This window comes from Pseudorca crassidens, chromosome 12 (genome assembly GCF_039906515.1).
Source record: "Pseudorca crassidens isolate mPseCra1 chromosome 12, mPseCra1.hap1, whole genome shotgun sequence".
Taxonomy (NCBI): domain Eukaryota; kingdom Metazoa; phylum Chordata; class Mammalia; order Artiodactyla; family Delphinidae; genus Pseudorca; species Pseudorca crassidens.
Window position 1 is genome coordinate 87,267,105 of NC_090307.1, and position 24,318 is coordinate 87,291,422.

The 24,318-nt window shown below is 47.6% G+C and overlaps 1 protein-coding gene across 4 annotated transcripts in view; it reads left to right on the plus strand.

Moving 5' to 3' along the window:
- Positions 1–24,318, plus strand: part of TMEM132B (transmembrane protein 132B) — a 409,658-nt gene that overhangs the window by 372,301 nt on the left and 13,039 nt on the right. For all 4 annotated transcript variants that reach the window (XM_067701186.1, XM_067701185.1, XM_067701184.1 and 1 more), the window contains one exon: positions 23,088–23,293. In XM_067701186.1, the coding sequence (XP_067557287.1) occupies positions 23,088–23,293 (206 nt within the window). The remainder of the gene's footprint in view (positions 1–23,087; positions 23,294–24,318) is intronic.

Here is a 24,318-nt window from a genome sequence, read left to right on the forward strand (position 1 = left end):
CAAACGAGAGCGTGCAGATCCCCAAGTGCAGAGCTGCTGTAAGACGTTTCTAGGGGAGCCCAGGCTCCGTTGCAAATCCTGGCGCCTGGGTCAATTGAGGGGCATTCACTAAATGGCTGTGATGCATTTGTCACAGCTTTCGTGTCAATATTTGTCATAAATTTTGTCATAACGCTAAGATGTACAGCGTCGTCCTCAGAGCTGTCCGCTGGCCTGGGCATCACCCCAGGGGCACCTAAACACGTGGGTGCTCATTAGCACCCCAGGGAGAGACCCCCTTGGTCTGTGGATTTGTCAGCCAGTCACTTCCTCACGGTGCAGGAAACGCTGTGTGATTCCCCAGGGAGAGTCTTGCAGGTTTCACCAAAGATCGTCATGCGATGGCAATTCTGAGCGTTGGGATTGTGACTTAGGTAAGGGACAAGGTATAAATTCAGGACGGTGTTAATTGTAGTGATACACAAATCGGCTTCTTCGACTTGGGACCGTATGACATCAGGGGGAATAAATCTGAGGACATGAAGGATGTTGAAGGGCTGGAACCTTGGCGAGATTGGAAGCGATCTGTGTCCCATTTTAAGTGGACAAGTACTTCTGTGTTAAAAAAAAACGCATAGAAGATGCATATTAATTGCATGTGTGTGTGTGCAAGAAACCTTGGCTGTTTTGTTCACAGTGAGATCTGATGAACCAGCTGTGTTTTTTAATTGAAGTATCGTGGATTTACAATATTGTGTTAGTTTCAGGTGTACAGCATGGCGATTCCATATTTTTATAGCTTATACTCCATTAAAAGTTATTACAAGATCATGGCTCTAATTCCCTGTGGAACCACCTGTCTGAAGTGGCTGCCACAGGCTGATATGATTTTTGTTGGCATTAATGGGTGCGTGACCCCAGAACAGAGGTCACAGGTGGGCAGACTGCAGGCTGCATCTGGTTCAGAGGAGTGTGTGTGTGTGTATTTAATTTGCTGCCATCCTGTAAAAATTGGCAAATCACATAGAAATCTGTATTTCTAGCCTCTTATGAAATTCACAAAGTTGAGTAGCCCTGGGCCCACACTGCTTCCTGTTACCCTCAACCCGGAAGTGAGCAGAGGACGCCCCTGTGCGTAAGGCCGGTGCATCCAGGTCACCGCAGTCTCCACCCTTTCCTCTTGCCTCCCGCGTGGAGGTGGAGGGACGTCTGTGATTTCTCGTCACACTTGTGCAGCTGGTTTTTTGATAGTAGGTTTCAGAGGAAAGGGAGCTATTTCTTGTCCCCTGGTCTCTATAAGTCAAAGATGATACATGTCACTCGTCCCTCTGATGGAGAATTCTGTGTCTTTCTAGGCATAAGTGGAAGCTGGAAATTGGATCGTATTCTGTCAGAGTGTCTGAGGGGCTGAGGGCCCTTGAAATCAAATCACAGGAGAAATGATTGAAGGAAGTGTGAGTGTTGAGCCTGGTGGTGAGAAGAAAAGGCCCAGGGAGAGGTGAAGAGAGAAACATGACAGCTCTTCTGAAGCCTTTCAAGGGCCATCCTTCGGAATATGGGGTAGATTTGTGCTTTTTAGATTTCAAGAGTGGAAGTCAAAAGGGAACCACTCTAGCTCAACATAAAGAAAAAGAATGCAGAGGGAGTGAGTTTGGGGGGCGGGGGTAGGCTTCCAAACAGCTGATGGCTGTTCAAATCTTGACTCCGTGGGGGAGCACCTTTATGAGCTAGTAGTAAAGTGTCATTCCTATGGCTTTCCCATCAGGAAGTCAGTTGATAAATTAAGTTTTCTGAATTTGCAAAGGAATTTTGTTTCCACCCCCATGACCTGGAAGGCACGTGTGTCAGTTTCCTCTTGCTGCTGTAACAAATGAACGTGAATTTAGTAGCTTAAAACAATGCACATTTATTATCTGATGGTACTGGAGGTCAGGACCCTAAAATGGTTTGGTTGGCAGGGCTGCGTTGCTTCTGGAAGCTCTAGCAGAGAATCTGTTTGCCTTTTCCAGCTTCTAGAGGCTGCCTGCCTTTCTGGGCTGTGGCCCCTTTCTCCATCTTAAAAGTCAACATCGTAGCATCTTCAAATCTCTCTCTCTCTCTGACCTCTGGTTCCATCACCACCTCTGTTTCTCTGGCTCTGAGCCTCCTGCCTCTCCCTAATAAGGACCTTTGTGATTACATTAGGCCCACCTGGCTATCCTTACCTCGAGGTCCTTATCTCAAATACATGTGCAGAGTCCCTTTGCCACATGTATTAGTTTCCTAGAGCTGCCGTATCAGTTCCCACAAACTCAGTGGCTTAAAACAACATAAACCTGTTCTCTCCCAGTTCTGGAGGCCTGAAGTCTGAAATCAAGGTGTTAGCAGGGCCACACCCCCTCCAGAAGCTCTAGGGGAGGATCCTTCCCTGACTCTTCCAGCCTCTGGGGGCCCCAGGTGTCACCGGCTTGTGGCCGCATCCCTCCCGTCTCTGTCTCCATCTTCACTTCTCTTCTGTCTCTGTGTGGCCTTATTCTCCTATAAGGGCGTTCGTCATTGGATTTAGGGGCCACCCTGATTCACAATGATCTCATCTCACTATCCTTAAGTTAATTATATCTGCAAAGACCCTGTTTCCAAATAAGGTCACATTCACAGCTTCCCGGGGCTAGAGCTTGGATATATCATTCTGGGGTCACAGTTCCACCTACCGTGTAAGGTGACACATTAGAGGTTTGGGGGATTAAGATCTAGACAGCTTTGAGGGTCTTTATGCTGCCAGCAACAGCACATTTGTGGTTCTTTGCTAAGTGTCTTTCAAGGTCTTCAGAGGGAGGAAGAAAAATGCAATCTCCATGTTGTAATTGTGATTTAATCTTTCAGTGTCTATCTTGCCGACCAAGTGATGGCCTTCTGTGTTTAATGTGTTGGTAATTGTACTGTTGGTCAGTGAGTTGCAGTCTCCAGAACCACAGAAGCCCCGGCATACGTCACCAGCAGGGGATGAACTCATTCACGCTTGGAGAGAAATCAGTGTAAACTCATGCTGTCTTGAAGAGGGTACCCTCCAACTTTTGGCTGCAATAATTAAGTTTCCAGCCTTCTGGTATCAGCCGGACTTGAAATAATGAGATGCTAAAGGCCTCCTAAAAGGGTATTAACATTTTAAAGCCTTCTCTGCCCCAGGGAAGGTCTTTATTTCCAAACTTCGTCTGTGAAGGGCAAGGGTAGGCGGCAGATGTGCTGTCGGAGAAAAAACACAGAGGTTTCTGCCGCTTGTGTGGGGTCACTAAATAGAGCCCAATGTCACCGCTGGAGGATGCAGGAAGCTTCGAGAGAGCAGCTGCATTTCCTGGGTCATCACGTAGCCCCTGCAAAAGGCCGTGTGACCCGATTTTCCTTAAGTGGTTGGATTCACAGAGAGGATAAGGTGGAAGGTGGGCGTGTCCTGAACATGGTCCTTAGAGAGGCATCTGAGAGCTGATGTCACTGAGCCGGAGACATCGCGATTCAGGTGGAGGGGGCTGGACAGGTGGAGGGGGCAGTGGGACCTGGCAGGCCCGCGGTGAAATCCTGTGTGGGCGAGCTTTCTTTTGCTTTGGTTGCAAGTGACAGAAACGCAAATCCAACTGTCTTAAGCCCGGAAAGGGGAAATATATGGACTCATGCAGCTATAGACGGAGTTAGATCCAGAGGCACATCTGGACTCGATTTCTCTCCTTCTCTGATTTCTGCCTTCTTCTGTGTGGTTTTCACATCTTTTTCCTGGGCCCGTGCTACTTCCTGGGCCCAGCATCCCTCCCCGGCTCCCTGCATCTGGACACGCCCCAGCTGTCCCTCCCCGTCTCTGCATCTGGACACGCCCCAGCTGTGTCCTCTGGACTCTGGCTCAGGTGCCCCTGGGATCTGTGCAGCCGCCTCCTTCCTGCCGTTCTGCATCCCGCCTCCCACACCAGGGTCCTCACCTCTGTGCTTCTGTGCCCTGTGTAGGTGCACGTATTAGGGACTCAGCATGTCGTGTGTCCCTGTACAGGTGGCAGGTTTGCCCCTGGAGGGCAGGTCCGTGTCTCACTTGTCTTCCTGCCCCGAAGGGTCTGTTAGAAGGAGCAGCGAGAACAGCCACAGCCCACGGTGACACCACGCCAGACTCTGGTCCACTGGTTCTTTACACATTGCAGCCCCCGACCGCCCAGCACCCCGACAGAGTAGGTACTACTCTTATGCCCATTTTACAGCCCAGGAAACTGAGGCGGGAGAGGTTTAAGTGTCTGGGCTCAGTGGGTGGTGAGTAAGCATTAGTCCACTGCGTGTGCGAATTCATGGTACCGAAAAGTGGACACACAGTCCCTTTCTATTTCCTCTCTCCTGTAAAGACAGAATTAAAGACAGGTGTTTCTGAAAGTCCACATTTTATGTAAGACTTTTGATTGTTGGCAAGTCATCCAATTGAAAGAGATGTGCAGACGCGTTTTGCCCGGGGGCTGTGGTTCTCATCTTCCACGTGTCCTGCACCGTAGGAGGAGATCAACCTAATGGAAGGTGAGGCCCAGGCACCTGGGGGGTGGGATTGAGGACCTTGTTGGGATCCCGCAGTGCTGATGAAATAGGTTCAGGACAGTCTCTCTGCACTGACTTATCTCCAAAGGGCCCTTGTCTGCTGTGGGCTCCAACGGGCTTCCGGAGAAACCCTCAGACGGGTCCTGATGTCATTAGAAGGAGATGGAGAAAAATCCAAAAGTGGTTTAAGCCCATTTCTTTCTCTTTTGGCAAGGCTCGGCAAACATGCCTACAGGAAACACCGTTCTTCTGTTTCTCGGCATGAATTTCCTCCCCTTCACCCGTCACCAGGAGCCAGGCAGCTAAGAATAAGTTGTCAGGCAGTTTGGACGTTATTGCCTAATTTTGTCCTCCTTGTTGCTGGTAATTTGGACTTGCATTGTTCCATTCTGATGGGAGATGTGTCATATATTTCCTGTTGGCCAGAGGATAGATACTGCTCCATCCCCAACCTTTTGTTCCTGTCAGCATCGTTCAGATTTCAATATTAATGAGATCTTTTGTTCCTTTCTGTCTTTAGCATCTCTAATGAAGAACTAACATTCTGGAATTGTTTGGGCATCATGCAGAGAGACCTTGGGACTAGCCAGTGTAGATCTGCAGCCGCCCGGCTTCGGGCCCTCAGTAAACAGAGCCGCACTGGGGAGATGGTGTTACTGAGGTCTTGGGCCGACACCGAATTAAATCTCGGAGGCAGAGTTTTGGGCGCACCAGAAAAGAATAGCTTCATTGCTTTGCCAGGCAAAGGGGGCCACAACGGGCTAATGCCCTCAAAACTGTGTGTCCTGACCTGGAGGGGGGTAGTGAGGAGTTTTATAGCAATGGCTCAAAGAGGGCGTGGTCAGCTCGTGGACCTTCTTCTGATTGGTTGGTGGGGCGGTACCCGGGAGTCGGCATCATCAACCTTCTGGTTCCTATTGGTCTGGGGTCTCCGTGCTTGTGGGCAGCCGACAGTTAACTTCTCCCACCTGATGGGGGTTTCAGTATCTGCAAAACGGCTCAAAGATATTGTTCTGTGTATCCCTTGAGGGGGAGCCAGGACCTGCCCCAAGGCTGCACTCTTGTCTCCTGACTGCTCCTCCCTTGTCTCTGCATCCCATCTCTTCCTTTACTAACAACTGCTTGAACCTGCCCGTTGGAACTCAGGGAAGGTCACGGAGGCTGAATGAAGCCTATTTCCTGTAATGAAGAAATGGGGGACACAGAAAGGCTTTTGTGCCCAGGAGCCCACAGGGTCCTGCTCAGTATCAGGTCTGTGACTGTGTTTCGAATATCAGGCAGGGTCAACTACGGCCGCTGTGCCTCTGTCTCCTGGCACATTTATCCTTGATGTTTGGGGGCTTGGTTCACAATTTAAACTCCTTCCGTGAGCTTTGATGGTGGGCAGAATGGATCAGCTTCGTATTCAAATTCATTGAGTTTCCTAAAGACACTCAAATCATTTCAATACACTTAATTTTAAAAAAAATTTTTAATTTATACAATTTTTAAAGGTTACTTTCCATTTACAGTTATCACAAAATATTGGCTGTATTCTCCGTGTTGTACATACAGCCTTGAACTTATTTATACTCAGTAGTTTGTGCCTCACACTCCCCCACCCCTATATTGCCCCTCCCCCTCATTTAAATAAACTTTAGACGTTAACTGTCTAAGAAAAGTGATGCACAGGGCATTTAATTATTGTTGCCCAAATACAGGTCACCCAGTTGCTAAGTGCCAGGGCTGGGGTTTGACCCCAGGAAGCTTGGCTCTCGGCCCCCGCTTTACAGAGAGCACCCCAATTTCACAGGGAACTTAGCCCTGTGAACTTAGGGTGCCTATTTCAGGGGCAGGCTTCTTTCCCCCCTACTTTGGGATTATCCGTACACTGACTTATTTTATACATATCCTAAGATTAAGATTACTTTCCAAAGATAAAAACGTAGCCCTCTTCTCTCTGAAACATTTCAGATGTCTAGAGGGACATTCAGGGATGTTAGGAACTGGTGAACGTAAGAAGAAATCCCACAAAGAGCTAGAACTGACTTCTTCAGCCAAGACTCCCTCGTATAGCAGAGACTCAGTGAGCGTAGATGAGAGAAGTCTTCGGAGAATCTCACCCATTTTCCCCGGAATATGCAGGAGTCTTGCATGAGCAATTCATTCATGCTTTATTGATATATATCGCTACGCTGAGATGGACTTTGAGAAAGTAATGCTGCCTTTAGCAGCAGGTGGAAATACAGATTCTGTCTCAGTCAGAAACAACGGGATAAGGTTTTCCTGGGACCGGATGGACTGGATTACGTAGCCACCTACTAAACAAATGGGCTCATATCTCTTCTAATTCATTTTCAAGAGGGACGGGCTTCCAGCAGGCAATGATCATTTATATTCAATGTATATACGCAGTGTATTCCTTCTAAAGGACTCTTGGATTCTTGCCTGGAGACATTTCAGGTTTAAATGCAAAGAGACGGTCTCAGATTTCAAAGCACTGCTTTCCACTCCTATTCCCCCCTGCAGCTTGCCTTACCCTTCTTAAAGGGCCCCTCTGCAGATGTTTCAGATCATTTTGACCACTTCTGAAGCTCAGTTTAACAGGCTTTTTTTTAAAATGAAAGGCCTCAGCCCGAAGCGATTGCCCTAATATAGTCTTTTTTTTTTTTTTTTTTTCTGTAAGCGGGCCTCTCACTGCTGTGGCCTCTCCCGTTGCGGAGCACAGGCTCCAGACGTGCAGGCTCAGCGGCCATGGCTCACGGGCCCAGCCACTCCGCGTCATGTGGGATCTTCCCGGACCGGGTCACGAACCCGTGTCCCCTGGCACCAGCAGGCGGACTCCCAACCATTGCGCCACCAGGGAAGCCCTATAGTCATCTTTTAATGCTCTGGACAACAGAGCAGTTTCCATAATCAAGGGTTTCAATCGTGTCACTCCCCAGGGAATACTTTCAGAGAGATGAATTTATCCACGGCTTCCTGACATCCTTTGTGTCTGACACTTAATAAATATTTGGGTTACACTCTGACTTCTTTTCCTGTGAGCAGAGTTTGTAGGGAGAGCAGTCGGTGGCCGTATGCTGAGACTGTCTGTGTCTGAAGCCCACTCATAGGGACGGTAGACTTCCATGTGCCTTTCCTGACAGCCCCTTTCAGTGAAAGACTGATACCGAGGATCTTGAAGGATTTTCCAGTTCTGATACCAGTGCTTGCACTGTGGCCTGGGTTGGGACAGAAGGGACTTTGGTTAAGGATATTGGGCCAAAGCATTTTGGTTTCATAAATAGGATATAAATAATATAGAAAAAACAAAACTTGTGATAAGACCCCACTTCCTGTCATGTGCCAATCCAGACATCACTAATCAATCCCAGCACTCCGTCCTTCGACAGCCCAGATTCCTTCTCCAGCAGAGGTCCCTTGAGCAGCAGCTAAGAAGTGATTTGCATTGGCAAGTGAGACGAACATATTTCCTATTGCTGGTAAAGTCTGTGGGGAACTAGCAAAAGTTTTGTTAAGCATTGAAGAGCATGATGCTAATGAGGCCGTGATGTGGACCTCAAAGTTTGATATATTGGAGGGAGAAAAAAACCAAAACAACATTTCTGTGCCATTGCTCTGCATCCTGTCATCCGTATCAGGATGTCCTTAGGCCAAAGGTCATAAAATGATAGGCCTTGAGGCAAATCCAGACCCCGAGACGTGCCCCCAGACAGAGCAAAGTACTTTGAAAATGTATATACTTAGATGCCAACATTCAAACATTAGTAGATTTCACCAGAGCTCTGGAATTCCGTTTCTCTCGCGAAGTCCAGAGGTCTCTGAACACAGCCCATGTGGTAGCTGTGGGCTCAGGGCAGTGGCAGCGGTGGGCTCAAGGTAGTAGCTGCTGTCCCCTTTGGGCAGGGTTTGGGGTGCTCCCTCAAGTTTTTCACCATCCCCAAGTTCCCTGACCTTCACAGCAGACCCACCTTCCCCATTTATGTCACCTCCCTGGGCCAGGAGGGATTTGATTGTTTTTTTTTTGTTGTTTTTTTAATTGTAATTTTAATTTAATTTTATTTTTTTAAACATCTTTATTGGAGTATAATTGCTTTACAATGGTGTGCTAGTTTCTGCTTTATGACAAAGTGAATCAGCTATGCATATACATATGTTCCCATATCTCTTCCCTCTTGCGTCTCCCTCCCTCCCACCCTCCCTATCCCACCCCTCCAGGCGGTCACAAAGCACCGAGCTGATCTCCCTGTGCTATGCGGCTGCTTCCCACTAGCTATCTATTTTACGTTTGGTAGTGTATATATGTCCATGCCACTCTCTCACTTTGTCACAGCTTACCCTTCCCCCTCCCCATATGTTGAGTCAATCCCTGGAAGTTCCACCATCCCTAGCCAATTGTGCTGAAAACAATCTGGGTGAGTTATACGGGTAAACTGAAATCTATTACAAATATATTAGATAAGTTAGTTGTATTAAGTGAGATGGATTAGACCAATGTATTAGATGCAATTATTTTAATTCATTGCTAACATAGGTAGAGGTTTTCACAAGGCAGAGTCACATAGTGTAAGAACAGCTGTAATTTCACCATGGGGGCTACTTCTCAAGCTGTTCAGACTGGAATTTTTATACCCAGGATTTTAATTAGCCCACGTCACACTGGCAAGGACTCCAAGTTGATCAAGGGGGTGAATTCCAGGGACTTCTGTGCTGCTGAGGCATTGCTGTGCTTCCCCCCTTCCTCCGTGACTGGCTCAGCCTGGCTGGGGTATGATTTGCTGGTCTCTCTGGAAATCGCCGAGAGTGTGAGTCTGGACGCCCAGGCTTCTCTTGGCAGGGCTGAGCCAGTCTCATCTCTGCCAGATCTTCGCTTGCGCCTTTCAACCCCCCTCTTTTCTACATTCTGATTTTGGAGAAATTGGTGAGGTCATCGTTGGCATTTTTCTTTTTCCCTTCCCCTGGAGCCTCAGAGATTAAAAAACTCTCAGCTGCCGGTTTTTATACCTTGAGGTCTCAGTTCACAGCATTCTTTGATAGAAAAGTTTCTTTTCTTAGGGAAATTTTCAGAAGTACTTTCAAGATAAGTTTGGAAAACACAAACCCTGCAGACCCTCATTCCCCTGAGAATATGCTCATCCTGCCACAATGCCTTTTTTTAATGTGACTAATTGATGCTTAAACCCCGGACACCTAAGCTTGTGACTCCTGTGCCGATGGAGCCTCGTTCCCAGCACTTCTGTCCACCAGGTTCAGTGTCTGCAGTCAGAGCTAGTGCAGGAGGCTGGGCAGCGCGATATGCTGGGCTCTCACCAGATGAACAGCTCTTAATCCCTCCGGGGCCACCGTTTGATGACTAGGAAGTGCTTGGATCTTTTCCTAAATTCAAAAGCGTTCGTGGTGCTTTGAAACTCTCCCAATGTTGAGGGGTAAAAAGCTAAAATGAACACATTTCCCAGATAAGCGTATGCTAAACTTTACAACAAACCATCATCTTGGGCCTCATTTGCTGGCGTGGTTTTCATAAGGGGCACGATATTGGAAGCACTCGCCTGTCAGGGTACAATCACACCTTGTTGAACGTGATTTGATTGGGGGTTTATCGTGGAGGTGACCCAACAAGCAGAATGCAGGAGCTGACCCGTGATGCTTGCCGATGAGCGGGGAGACGAGGCTGGGTGGGAGCGGCTGTCCGTGGGTCTGTTGTGGAGGGCTGTCCTGAGCATCTCGGACGAAGGTGACTTGAAGTTTGGTGGGCTGGAGGCAGCCAATGAGGCCCGACCATCTTGTAAACACCATACAAACCTTACTGTTCTACCAGTCACTGTTTTTTGTTTTTTGTTTTTTTTTACTGTACGCGGGCCTCTCACAGTTGTGGCCTCTCCCATTGCGGAGCACAGGCTCAGCGACCATGGCTCACGGGCCCAGCCGCTCCGCGGTATGTGGAATCTTCCCAGACCGGGGCACGAACCCGTGCCCCCTGCATCAGCAGGCGGACGCTCAACCACTGTGCCACCAGGGAAGCCCCCAGTCACTGTTTTTGACAGTATTTTGCACAGGAGTCTGTCTCTTCCACAAAGACCTCCTCGAGGGCAGAGACACTTGGGTTTGCTTTATGTCCTCAAAGCCCTGCCGGGAACCCAGCATGTATCATCACTGAGTGTTAACCTCAGACTCTCTGTGACCTCTCTGTGCCTTTGACATGGATCCTCGTCCTCTCTGGGCTGCGCAAGAGTTGCATTCTCTGAGGTCTTTTTTAGCACCAAGACTTTAAGATTCTCTAAGGAAGGCATGTGTTTTGGATGAGCTAGGAAGGGACGAAGCGCAGTGGTCTCCATTCTGCCCACGCTGGCTCCGAGATCTGCCTTTGCTGGGAGGCCTGGACGATCAGTCAGTTCCGGGCTGGGTGCTGGGCACACTGCTTCGGAGAGAGGAAGAAATAACATCCCAGCCATGGTCCAACTAGGGAGGTGAGACTGATCTGCATGAAGAAAGAATTGATAAGAATAAAGGAGCCTGAGAGCAAAGCCTCATGATCAGAACTTGACAGTGAATTAAGGAATCTCCTTAGAGTGGAGCTTTCAGTGTAGTGATGGGCATGATGGATGGGTGAGGCGGGAGGGGCTCACAAGACCTTCCCGTTCCTGGTTGTACGATCCTGAGCAGAGCACTTCCTCTCTCATTGATTCTGCGTAGTTCCCGTATGTCTACAAGGTAGCAGGCCTTGTGCCACGAGCCTGAGCTGCAGAAAATTAAATAAGGCAACATGCTTGTCCTTAAAGGCTTGCCTTATCATCTAGGAGGGGCAGAGAAGTAAGCATTACTATATTAAGTCAGAGTCTATGAAGGTACAAAGGTGGATAGAAGGTTCCTCGAGCCAAGATCCATGGACTTACCTCCTAGAAATCTTCATGAGAATTGCTTGACTTTGCATATCCATTTTTTATGATAGTCTATAGACTGTGTAAGCAACATGCACCGTTGTCAGTAGACCCAATCACTGCCACTTGGTTTCAGTTCTAATGTTTGGCTTTGTGTCCATGATTGTATGAGGGGCCCAAAGGGCTTGGAGCTGTACCACATGAATAGTTTAACTCTTGAGAATTCAACTATATGCATTTGGCCCCAAATAACGCGGTGTCCTTACACTTACATGCATACATATACACATATATGGGTAGAAACTGTGCATCTTTTAATCTGGTTATCTCTGTTCCTCTGCCTGGTAAAGTATTCGTCAGTGTATGTTGGCACAACTGGTGGGGGGCACTTGAGCACAACAAGAAGAGTCTCCCCATCTTCCAGAGGTGTGTGATGCCTTCTTCTGGTGGCCAAGCAAGTGAGTCATGGTGATGGTGTCAATGACCTCTTGCCTTCAGGAAGACATTAAAGACTGAACTGAGGCCTCCAAGAAACGCTTGACTAATGAAATGTTAGAAGAACTGGAAGATACTTTTACAGAAGGTGTAGGTGAGAAAGCACACAGGGAGAGCCAACACACTATAAATTGCTCGAGGGTTCTGAGCAGAGAGAAATAATTGAGTAATTTGCATATACCACCCATCTGTACAATTGCATGCTACCTGTAGTTTTATATATATATATGTTTTATATATCTATATCTCTATCTATCTATATATCTTATGCATACATGTTACTACATATTTTTTGTATTAAAAATCAATGTATTAAAAATCACCAGTGTGCCTGGTGAATGAAAATAGGGATTTTCTTGTATAATACTGGTTGGGTGCAATTTTGCTTCAGTTAACTTTAGAACCCAACTGCTGTTTGCATGGGACATTGAGAAAAGAAAGAGGTATGTTATAGGCAAATGCTGTATTTGTGCCAGCTGAAGGCCAATTGACATTACCGACGAAGGAGCAGAAACTCAGGTTAAATTACCTGCTCAGAATCACACGGTATTATTCAGCACACTTCAGTAATGTTCTAGGGGAAAAAAAAGATGATGGAGGTGGTATGTTTACTTATCGAAGGGAAGGGGTAGACAGTTATGACTCAGAGAGGGGGATGCCTCTGACCAGCGAAAGCATAGTCTGGGGACCCACTGGGGACAGGAGAGCTGTTATGTCCTAGAGCTTCTTATTGTATAAATCTTATTGTACAAACTTTAATGAGGGAACTTAGTCACCAGGAGCACATAGCTGTTTGCTAGAGTCAGGCAGGCCTCTTTTTAACAAAACAGCTTAAATTTAACTCAAACTGGTTACTTTAGATACAACGGAATCCCCCTAGTGCCCTAAATGGTAGTTTTTATTACACTTCTGCCTAAAGACTGAGACTTTTGCCCCATAGGGGAGACAGAGGATATGGAACTGTGTAGAGTTTCCGCAGTGGCTGCTGTCCCCCTCCTGAGCCAGCTGTCCCGGGGATGCTGCTAGCTCTTCCCTTGAGGGCCCGATGGGATTCGTACAGCAAGCCTGGGGGTTACAAGCTCCGTTGTTTACAGGCTCTAAAGCTTCACACTCACACCAGCCCCTGCGGGGCCGTTAGCAAGTCAGTACAGTTTTTCCCTTGGATTCTTTTTTTTCTAGCTTATGTGACATCCAGCAGGGTCCACCCTGGGGAAGCAAATGCTCGATTTCTCTTCCTCCCTGTGGGCATGTGTCTGTCTCCAGATTCCAGGTTAGTCTGTAGCCCTGCATCAGCAGTTCTCCGATGGGTTTAAGAAAAGCTTTTAGTTTGCAGTTTGGTAAGGGCAAGAGAAGTGCTCTTTTCAGCCGTCTACCTCTCTGAACTGCAACTGGAACTTGGCTGACTTGATTTTGTCTCTGATTTTTATCAAGCAGAGGATAAGCCAGGCCCCTCATTTTAAGAATACTTTTAAGTGAAAACTAAGAATGAACTGAATATAGAGAGGGGATCAGCGGTTACCGCAGCAGCTATTTGACCAATAGAAAAGGACAGTGTTGGGTCAGAATACACCGCTTGGGACACTGGCCCTCCGTTACTGGCTAGGTGACCTAACTGAGCATTAGTCTCCTCATCTGTAAAATGGGTAAAGGATAACTTTCCCACAATGCTCCAGTGCAGGATTTTTTTCAGATTAAGGGCCAGTTTTTATGGGATCTCACCAGCATTTTGTAAAAAGTGAAGGAATAGAATGGACTGGACTGGAATGGCAAAGAGTGGAGTGGAGTGGAATAGAATGGGATGGGATAAAACAGAAGAGAAAATTCAGAGTGACTGGCAAGTAATGAGGTTAAGTATTTTTTCATGAAACTTTGGCTTTTGCCTTTATGTATACTTTTTGTGTATTGGTCCTACTGTAAGATGTATTTTCTAATGTGGGTTGTGCTTCAAACACTATTTGAGACACATTGTCATAGACTGTATCAGTTAGTTACACCTGCATAACAGACAGCCCCAGTATCTTAGTCACATGCCACCACGAGCTTTTTTTTATTGCTCACAGGTCTTCAGATCAGCTGGGGTTCACCTCATCAAGGTTGCAGACACCAAGAGGGCAAACCCAATCCTTTAATTATGTTTTTTTTAAACTTTTTATTTTATGTTGGAGTAGAGTTGATGAACAATGTTGTGTTAGGTTCAGGTGTACAGCAAAGTGATTCAGTTATACATATACATGTACCTATTCTTTTTTCAAATTCTTTTCCCATTTAAGTTGTTACATAATATTGAGCAGAGTTCCCTGTTCTGTGTTTTCAGTATTTTATGGAGAAGTTTTTGTTAAAATTCTGCTGGGCAAAAGGAGTCATTTGCCCAAACCCAACATCGTTGAGATAAAGCATATTTTACCTCTGGTGGGGGGAACCACAAATTCACAAGGCAGAGGGTGAGGGTGCAGTGTTGGGTGTGGCACTGAAATGTACCACATGACGCAATTGAGAATGTCAGGTGGAGGGGGAAATTCCCTGGCGGTCCAGTGGTTAGGACTCTGTGGTCTCACTGCTGAGGACCCAGGTTCAATGCCTGGTCAGGGAACTAAAATCCCACAAGCCATGTGGTACGGCCAAAAAAAAAAGAGAGAGAGAGAGAGAGAGACTGTCAAGTGGGATAAATTGTAAAACGCTGTATGTGTCAGGTTTCGTCTTTAAAGGTGTACCCCTCCTTCCTCCTTCCCATCTGTCCCCCTGCCGTGGGCTGAAGAGAAAGGTCATACATATGTAAGAGGATTCCTCACTTATCTTCACCTTTCGGTCCCGAAAATGTTCCTTGATGTCTCCTTCTTTTTTTTTTTGCGGTACACGGCCCTCCCACAGCTGTGACCTCTCCCGTTGCGGAGCACAGGCTCCAGACGCGCAGGCTCAGCGGCCATGGCTCACGGGCCCAGCCGCTCTGCAGCATGTGGGATCTTCCCGGACCAGGGCACGAACCCGTGTCCCCTGCATCGGCAGGCGGACTCTCAACCACTGCGCCACCAGGGAAGCCCAGGAAATGGTGATTTTCTTTGATTGTTTTCTGCCTGAAGCTCCAGGTGACAGGCAACTCATTTCTTCTCTCATCTCAGTCTCCGAACTCAGAGTGGGTATTTGGTGAGTTTGGCATTAGTACGGGGCCATTGGGTTGTACAGTGCACGCTGGAAACTCTTGTGTCGACTTAGCATGGAAGAGCTGGACCAAAGATCAGCCCTCAGAAGACACTTGCTGTCTGTTAAGTGATTTTTGTGGTGCATCTTATTTAACACTTAGGGCAGGAATTATCATCCCTTGTCTCATTTCTCTGTGTCCCGTGCTGGAAAGCGTCCTTGCAAAAGCTTTCCGTATCACATTCCCCCACTTCCCATTCTGTCATGAACCCACACCATCAGAAGTTTTCCTCTTCTCCGCCGAAGTCCCTTTGTCAGGGTCTCCAGGGTTCACGGCCAATTCCAATGGTTAGCTTTCAGTCCACAACTGATTCGACTTCCTCTCAGTGTTTGATATCAATCCCACCCTGTCTTCGGAGAATCTTCACCACTTACCTCTGAGATACCATTCTCTCTCTCTGGCCTTTCCTTCTTTTTCTTTTTTCAGTTTTTAAAAATGTTTTGGCCATGCCGCGCGTGGCATGTGGGATCTTAGTTCCACGAGCAGGGATCGAACCTGAGCAGGGATCAAACCCGAGTTCCCTGCAGTGGAAGCACGGGGTCTTAACCACTGGATCGCCAGGGAAGTCCCCCTGGCTTTTCCTTTTTAACAGATTGGCCCCATGTTGTCAGGTCCTTATATCCGTGAGCTCTAAGTGTTAGCAGGTTCAAAGCTGAAATGTGGGCTATGATTCAATCTCCTGCCTTTAAATACTGCGTTTGCTGGCATAATCCAAGTTTATTTCTTCAGCTTGAGCCCTTCTCCACGGACTCTGCACTTGTGCTTCCAACTTCTTACCTCGCGTCTTCATTCAGATGTCTAATAAACATTTCACGTTTAGTATTTTTGAAATGGAACTCCGGATTCTTTCTCTCTTCCCCACATCTGCCTTCCTGCAGGCCTCCCTTATCACAGGGATGGCAATGCCATTTTTCTGGTTGCTCGGGCCAGAAACCTAGCAGTCATCTGTGGCTTCTGCTTCTCTCACACCCAACAGCCACTCCAGCAGCAGCTCCTGCCAGGGCTGCCTTCAGAGGCATCCTGACCCTGACCACATCTCATTCCCTGCATCACACCACCCTGATGGGAACCTCTTTCACGTCTCTGTCGCATGGGCTCCCCTTCTGCCACTCCTGCTAGAGGTATTCTGTTATATCGTCCAATCATGCTACTTCCTTGGGCGCGAACCCCACAGCTTCTCATTATACTTACACAGTGGAGTACAGTCCAGCCCCCCTGGCTACTTTTGGGCTCCCTTGCCCTCCTTTTTGGTCCTTGAATATGGCAAGAACACGCCTGTCTCAGGGCCTTTGCACTTCCTGATCTTCTGCATGTGCTCGTGACTCACTCCCTCACTTCATTCAGGCCTCTAATCAAATGTGATCTCTCCAGGGAGGCCTTCCCTGCCCATTCTAACTAAAGCCATTGTCACTGCTTTCTTACCTTGTTTGATTTTCCTTTTAAGCCCATCTCGCTACCTGATATTACATTTATATCTAGGTGTGTGTTGGGTTTGTCTGTCTCCCCCATTCCACAGTCAGTTCCATCAGGGCGGGGACTGTATTGTTCGTCACTCTATCCCCAGCACCTAGGACAGCTCCTGGGTCTTCATTGACATTAAATCAATATTTACTGAATGAGTGAATGATTTATTCTTAGTTTACAGATGAGGGATCTGTGGCAGAGAAAAGCTATGTCAAAATACACTGGGACTCTGAGCTTGCTCTCTCCATCCTCCAATGATAGGATGGGAGGGAGTCCAAGCTGGAAACTTCGGTACCCATGGGTTCACGGATGCAGAATCTGAGCCCGGAGATGGAGAGTGACTTATTCAGGCATGATGAGGGGAAGAGTTTGGACAAGGACCCAGGTTACTGGACCTCAGGCTGAGGCACCGAGCTGCTGCTTCCAGCTCCTTCTGCCTGGTCTTGAGTACTAGCTATCAAGCTGGCCTCTAATTAATTGATACCTCATGCTTACTGACACCCCGGTGGTGGCCTGGGGCCAGGGCAGAGGGAGCAATGGACCAAAAAGGGGCACAAGGGATGTTTCGGGAGGATGGGGGTGTTCTGTGTCCAGGCATGACGGTGGTTTCACAGCGTATGCACCGTCAATCTCATCCAACTCTACCCTCCAAACGGATATGGTGCATTGAACAGAAATTACACCTTGATGAGTTTCATTTAAAAAATCCCAACGTGTGTATTGAGGTCTTGCCTTTCCCAATCAGGTCTTCCTTCTGTGGGCTGTACAGAGGGGGTAACACACAGTTTGAGGACCCCCTGCCCCCCGATTCAGAGGACCTGAGTGTGAATCCCTGCTCTGCCTCTCACCAGCTGTGATCTCTGCTCAAGCTGTCTCTCCTGGGCCTCATTTTCCCCATCTACGACATAGGGACAAAACACTTCACGAGTGGGATATCTGGAGGATTTAATGGCTATCATTCTATGTAAAGTTTTAAAAACAATGCATGATGCATAGTGACCACCCAATACATGACAGCTATGATTTTTGCTCTTTGTACTTCTTGGGGATATAAAAGCTTAAGGCAAAACGAATATTTTTTGAGTACTCACTGCTCCTCAGACAAAATGTACTTGCTAAACTTGGTAACAAATACAAAATGTTTGATTTGATAATTGAATTGAAAGATGTTTTTTCTTTACATAGTTTCTCTTTGCCTATCTTAATATGTAATTCAGCATTTATCGTGAATTTGTGAGAAACATACTCTTTGATTATATAGCTTCCCCCATTCCTCAAATCTTTTTATTCTTCATTAATACACAAACACACATAACATATATTTATAAAATTAGTATTAACGCGTCCATATAATTCTAAAAATTTTTAATTTTATTGAAGTATAGTTGATTTAAGATGTTGCGTTAGTTTCAGGTGTACAGCAAAGTGATTCAGTTATATAAGTGTGTCCATATAATTTTAACTCCATCATTTTTTCACTAAATATTATATCATGATTATTTTTCCTTTCTCTTAAATTTTGTTTAAATTTATTGTAGGATCCATAGTGTTTAATTTGTATGCACTGCTATCTATTGAACTAGGCATTGTTTCATTTTTATTTTCATTACGAACATTGCAGAAGGCTCCCTTCACTTTATTTACCTTAAACAAACACCATTTACCCTTCTTTAACTTCTCTTACCGAGTTGCCAAGGAGAGAGACTGCTTCCATTGCCGTGATGATGTAGGTTTTTTCTTTCTAACACATTTCTCAAGACGGGGAGGGGTTAATTAAGAGGGAAGCCTTGTACAGCAGGGGCAGCTCCTACGGTGCAGACACAGATGCCTCAGCCGTCTGGCAGACTCAGAGGGAGGGCACTGATACACAGACTCAATTCTTGCTTCTTTCCTGAATAGAAAATGAAGCGAATGCTGTCTCTCACAAGATCCCCAAAGGAAACATATTTACATCGGGAGACCACCGTTTGCCTCTATTACTCTAAAGTACTGAAACTGTGAAAGTGTAATTTGACAGTAAAACAATGAGCCTCCAAAGGCAGCCTTCCTAAAAGGACATGGACAGGCCACCTGGCGCATGCTCACAGATTAACCTGGCACGAGCCGTCATTTTCAATCTCCACGTTCCTGTCCTCAACCCTTCTTATACTAGGATTCACGGCATTGGCTGTTCCAGCTTCCTCCGGGGGCTCAGAGAGCCCTGAAGGTATCTGTTGGTTGAGTGGTGGGAACCTGATCTAATCTTTACCTTGCAGTGTCTAGCTGTCTCTTCCAAAAACACACACGCCCTCACCGTGGGACATGACACAGGTCAGGTCTCTCAATTCCTAGCCAGAAGGCCGAATCCGCCACGGGGAATCCAAATTTCTCATCTCATTGACCTCAGACTTCCTTAGGATTTGGACTAGGTTTCTTCTACCAGCCTATCTCCTCTCATGATATCCAGAGCATAACACTGCCTAAGCCACCTTCTCCCACTTCTAACCCAGACGCAGGCTACTCCTGGGGCACAAGAATGAATGGGACCCAGAGGAAACCAGTGTCGTACTCACATTGAACACCTATGTACTGAACACTTTATGTGGGCCATCGCTGCGCTAGAAGTGGAGACACAGGAGATAAGAGGAGACAGGTCCGTGGTCTCAAGCAGATCACTTCCAGGTGGAGAACAGAGATAGGAAACAATAAACAACCAGGAGCATGCAGAGAGTGATAAATATTGAAAAGTAAATCATGAAATATAACACGGATAGAGCAATCCAGTGTAACTAACATCGTGTAAGCAATATGAATAGTATAACATACTGTCAGTAACACAGAAATACTGTAAATATAGTTTACATAGTAGCACACACAGTAAATTAGATAGAGGAGAGTAGTAGAGTGGCCAGGTGAGGGGCGCGCAACTTTACATTAGAAATGACTCAAGCAATCCCTTCTGAGAAGTGACATTTGAGCTGAGTTCCTACATCATTTAGGCCACTTTCGGTGGCAAGTAACAAAATACCATGGACCAAAATGGCTTTGACAACAACAGAAAGAAAAACACACGATAAGAAGTTGAAAAGTCAGGTGGTTCCAGGTGGGCTGGTCCGGTGGTCCATCCAGGTGGTCACTGAGGATGTGGTTCCTTCCGTCTTTCTCTCCTTCCATGCTCGCCGTGTCAGCCTGGTCCTTGGCCAGCCCTCCTAGGCTCTGAGATCACCATTGCAGCTCCTGTTGTCACCTCCCATGTGGCAGCATCCAGTGGGAGGAGGGACCACTTTCTGGGCATCTCGAAGCCAGGAGGCCCTTCCCAGAATCCCCAGCAGACTCCTCACTCCTCCTTGGCCAGAATTGTGTCACATGCCTTTCCCTAAGCCACTCACTGGCAAGGAGCATATGGCTGGACAGAAAAAAGGAAGATGTGTGTGTGTGTATGTGATGGGGCAGCGGTGCTGGTGTGTGATTGAGTGGCCCGTAGACAACCAGTTATATCTGCCTCAGACCTGAATGACAGGCAGGTCTCAGTCACAGGAAGATCGTGCTAAGGCCTCCGGAGGGGGATAAGCTCAGGAGAGCCATGGGAGAGAAGACCCATGGGGGACTGGTGGGGAGTGTGTGCAGGGTGGGCAGGGAGGGAAGCGCAAAGGGAGCCTGGAGAAGGAGGTAGTACCAGGTCCTTAGGTCTTGTAAGCTGTGATCAGGAGTTTGGACTTTGCCCCGTGTACCGTGGGAAGTCTCTGGCGGGGACTGACGTGAACAGGCAGGGGGGATAGCACTGGGCCAGGCGTCAGCAGTCCTGGGGGCTGGCGGGCATCATTACACACAGGTGAAGCCCTGGGAAGTGATGTTCCCTTTCTCTACACTGGATTCGGTCCAGGTAAAATGAAAATCATGATGCCCGCCCCACAGCGTTATTTGTGGGGCTTAAGGCTTTGAGAGGGGAAGGCAGTGAGGTCCTATACCAATAAGAGGTACCTACTGCAGTTAATTCTCATTATTTGCAGTAGTTATGTCTTATAAAGTCACTGCAAACACTGAATTAGCAAATACTAAACCATTCCTTCGAGAGGAAATAACACATGCACACATACGTACATCTCATATAGATCATCATAATCCTGAAAATTCAGGACAGTTGAGGTCTGTACTGTAGAAGGTAGGATGGGGAAAGTTCTAGCAGTAGGTGACGCCCACCTGAGCCAGAGGAAGCTGAGGGCGGAGCCCCCTGCTGCATCCACTGTAGAGTTCTTGTCAGTAAGGAGCCTTGTTCTCTTGAGATGGGTCTGCGTGTAGCCACTGAGCGCAGGGGTCTTTAGCGGTCTTAGCGAATGTCTCCCGGGGCAGTGCTCTGGAGGGAAGGCAGGGGTTTCTCTAGAATGGGTCTTCCACCCCTTTTTAAGTACTTAAGGAAGGGCAGTCGGGCTCAGCACTGGGTCCCCATCGCAGGAATTGAAAATAAGAACATGGCGCTCCATTCCATTTTCTGCTCTAATAGAAAATCTTGTTCTGATTGCTCTCTTTACAATCCTGGGCACAATAATGCAGATTTACATCCCTCCAACATGCCCTAAAAGACAGCTGATTTGCTCGCCTCATGGTTTTTCTTCTCCCTTTTAAAAAGTAAAGCAGACAAAGAGAGGGGACGGGCGAAGTAGATTCTTTTAAGCTTCGAAAAGTGATTGAATTGTCTTTTTTTTTTGCAGTACGCGGGCCTCTCACTGCCGTGGCCTCTCCTGTTGCGGAGCACAGGCTCCGGACGCACAGGCTCAGCGGCCATGGCTCACGGGCCCAGCCGCCCCGCGGCATGCGGGATCCTCCCAGACCGGGGCACCCGTGTCCCCTGCATCGGCAGGCGGACTCTCAACCCCTGCACCACCAGGGAAGCCCCTGAATTGTCTTTTTTCAACTCCCACTGGAATTTCAGGGGGAGAAACACATTAGCTGCCACTTTCCACTGCCATCTGCGGGCAGATTTGCTGCTCAGGGTAGTAGAGCCTGGAGGGCAAGGGGCTGTGGAAGGCTAAGTTCTGACAGGGTGGGGAAGCGGCTCCCCAGATGAACTCAGCCTGACGCAGTTTCCCTCCAGCACGGCTGCTCATTGCTTTGTGGCCCAAGGTTATCAGGTCAGTGTCACTGATTTCTGCCCATCGTCCCATTAGTGGCCTTGGTTAATTATGCTTAAAGATTCCTAAAGGCGTTGGTGCCATTGTGAGGTGGCAATGCCAGGAACCTGTGTCTGCGAGGCTGATGCGGGAAGGGGTTTAAGCATCTCGTTAGTTATCTTCTCCTCAGTCTTTGATTTCACTCTACAGTGAACCAGGCTCATCTTTTCCTTCTCGTGGGAGAAAGTTCACATTCACGCCCTTTTTTGGGGGGAGGAGGGAGGTGATGATCATTTGTCCCGAACAACATGGAGGTTTGTTCTTTGAGTTTCGACCTCGGCACTGCTGACATTGCTCTGAGCCGTTCACCTGTTCACATGGAGGGGGCAGTTGGACGTGTGCACCTCGGGCTTGGAAGAGAGGCCTGGGCTGCAGGTACTGCAGTCTTCGTTTGTGGCTTGCAAAACGGGCTGCCTGGTGGCATTCCAGGTGAGCTGGGGAGTCCTGACAGCAGCCCAGCACCACACGGTACCCCTCAAAGTAGTGTGTGACCTCCAGCCAGTGACGTCGCATTGCTGGCCTCAGGTTCTTCATCTGTAAAATGAGATTGTGGACCCCTGGCAGTTTTGTGGTTCTGTGCTGAACTGAGTGTTGGTTTTGTGTCTTCTGCACATAACGTGACCTTTGCTCCCTCCCCCGCCCGACCCAGATACATACGTAAAAGACATTCATTCTCCTGGTGGTCCAGGAGAGAAAGTCATCAACGTTTTCCTTGCTTATCCGGAAGACGTGAAGTGAAATGGGGGCTTACGTTGTCTAACAGCCAACCCGCGAATGCATGCACGCTGAAGCGTACCTCCGCGTGCTGAGTCAGAAGTCCGTAACAAAATGCTGCGTCCTCACCTCCATCCTGCAAAATTATTATAGTGTAATGGGGCAAAAATAATTACGTCCACATTTCTAGTGCATTCCATGAGTATTTTCCTGCAAGGATTTTAATCTAGTGCAAAGCTCTCTTGGTTTTTCAGGGGAAAAAAAATCCCCTTTATGGCTAGACCGAAGTGTTGTTTTAGTAACATATAGATACCTTTTCAAGCATCTCCAGATACGGTGCAAGAGTGAAGTGTGTTGCAAGTGGGGTTTGATTAGCGGTGGTTTGAGTACATAAAGGAGGTGAGGTAAAGGGAGAAACACACACACAAAAGGCAACAAAGGTTATGGAACTCCATTAAACTATGTTTATGATTTTACTTGTCAGTGGTTCGTAATACAAAATGGTTTTCCTGGAGTCTGTTTATCAGCGTTTGTCCCTAATTAGTGCCTACAAATTACCTTCTGTTCAAGTCATGTTCTCCTGGTTGTCTTGGGTCTCATAAATCAGAGCTGTTGCAGGTCATGAACTTTCATTGTCAAGTTTCTCACGGGCTTTTTCCTGCTGATGCATCTGGAGATTCTGTCCCCTCCCCCAAGGTCTCCAACGGCTGCGATTCGATTTTTGCGAATGGGAAGGAGATGAAGAGCAAAGTGGACACGATCGTGAACTTCACCCACCAGCACTTCACCTCCCAGTTAGAGGTCACCGTCTGGGCGCCCAGACTCCCCCTGCAGGTCGACATCTCCGATACGGAGCTCAGCCAGATCAAAGGGTGGAGGATCCCAGTGGCTTCCAACCGAAGGTGAGGAACCAAGGGGGTGGGGGAAGGAAGTTCATCGAGGACTGTGGTTCTGAGGTTCCTGGGGCTCCGCTCTGAGGCAGACGTCCTCAGGGACCCAGGCCCTAGGGAAGCTGCATCCACAGTGGGTAATAGTGGGATCGGAGTTCAGATGGATCTGACTTGGGTACTTACTTTGACAGGAGGCGATTATAATAGGGATAATAATCATCTCTACCTCGTAGAATAGTTGCTAGGATTCAGTAAAACGATGCAACTCATAAGGAGCACCTAGCACAAGGCCTGGCATTTAAGGGAAGAGCTCTTATGGTACTTTTTTTTTTTTTTGGCGGTACGCGGGCCTCTCACTGCTGTGGCCTCTCCCGTTGCGGAGCACAGGCTCCGGACGCGCAGGCTCAGCGGCCATGGCTCACGGGCCCAGCCGCTCCGTGGTATGTGGGATCTTCCCGGACCGGGGCATGAACCCGTGTCCCCTGCATCGGCAGGCGGACTCTCAACCACTGCACCACCAGGGAAGCCCTAAGGGAAGAGCTCTTTTTCTATTCCCTACTTCCCTGTTCCTCTTTCCTACCTTACCTCAGTTTCCTGCTTATAAATGCCAACCATCCTCTATGAAGCACAGTACAATGGTTAAGTTGTGGGCTCTGCAATAAGGCCACTGAGTTTCACCCTGGCTTTCTCACGTATAGCTGTGTGACCTTGGGCAAGTCACTTAACCCCTCTCTTCCTGTTTCTTCATCTATAAATTGGAGATGACAATAGAGTTACTGAATAGAGTTATCCCAAGAATTCAGTGAAAGGATACATCGTGCAGTAGACAGAATTCTAAAGATAACATCCCTTCAAGAGTCCCATCTCCTGGTTATTCAGTCAAGCACAAATCTGGGACTGCCGTGAAAGGATTTTACAGATGTAATTAAAATTCTAAATCCGTTAATCTTAAAAGATGGAGATTATCCAGGTGGGCCTGACCCATCAGTTGAGCCCTTTGAAAGCAGAAAGTTTTCTCTAGCTGGTAAATAGTACCA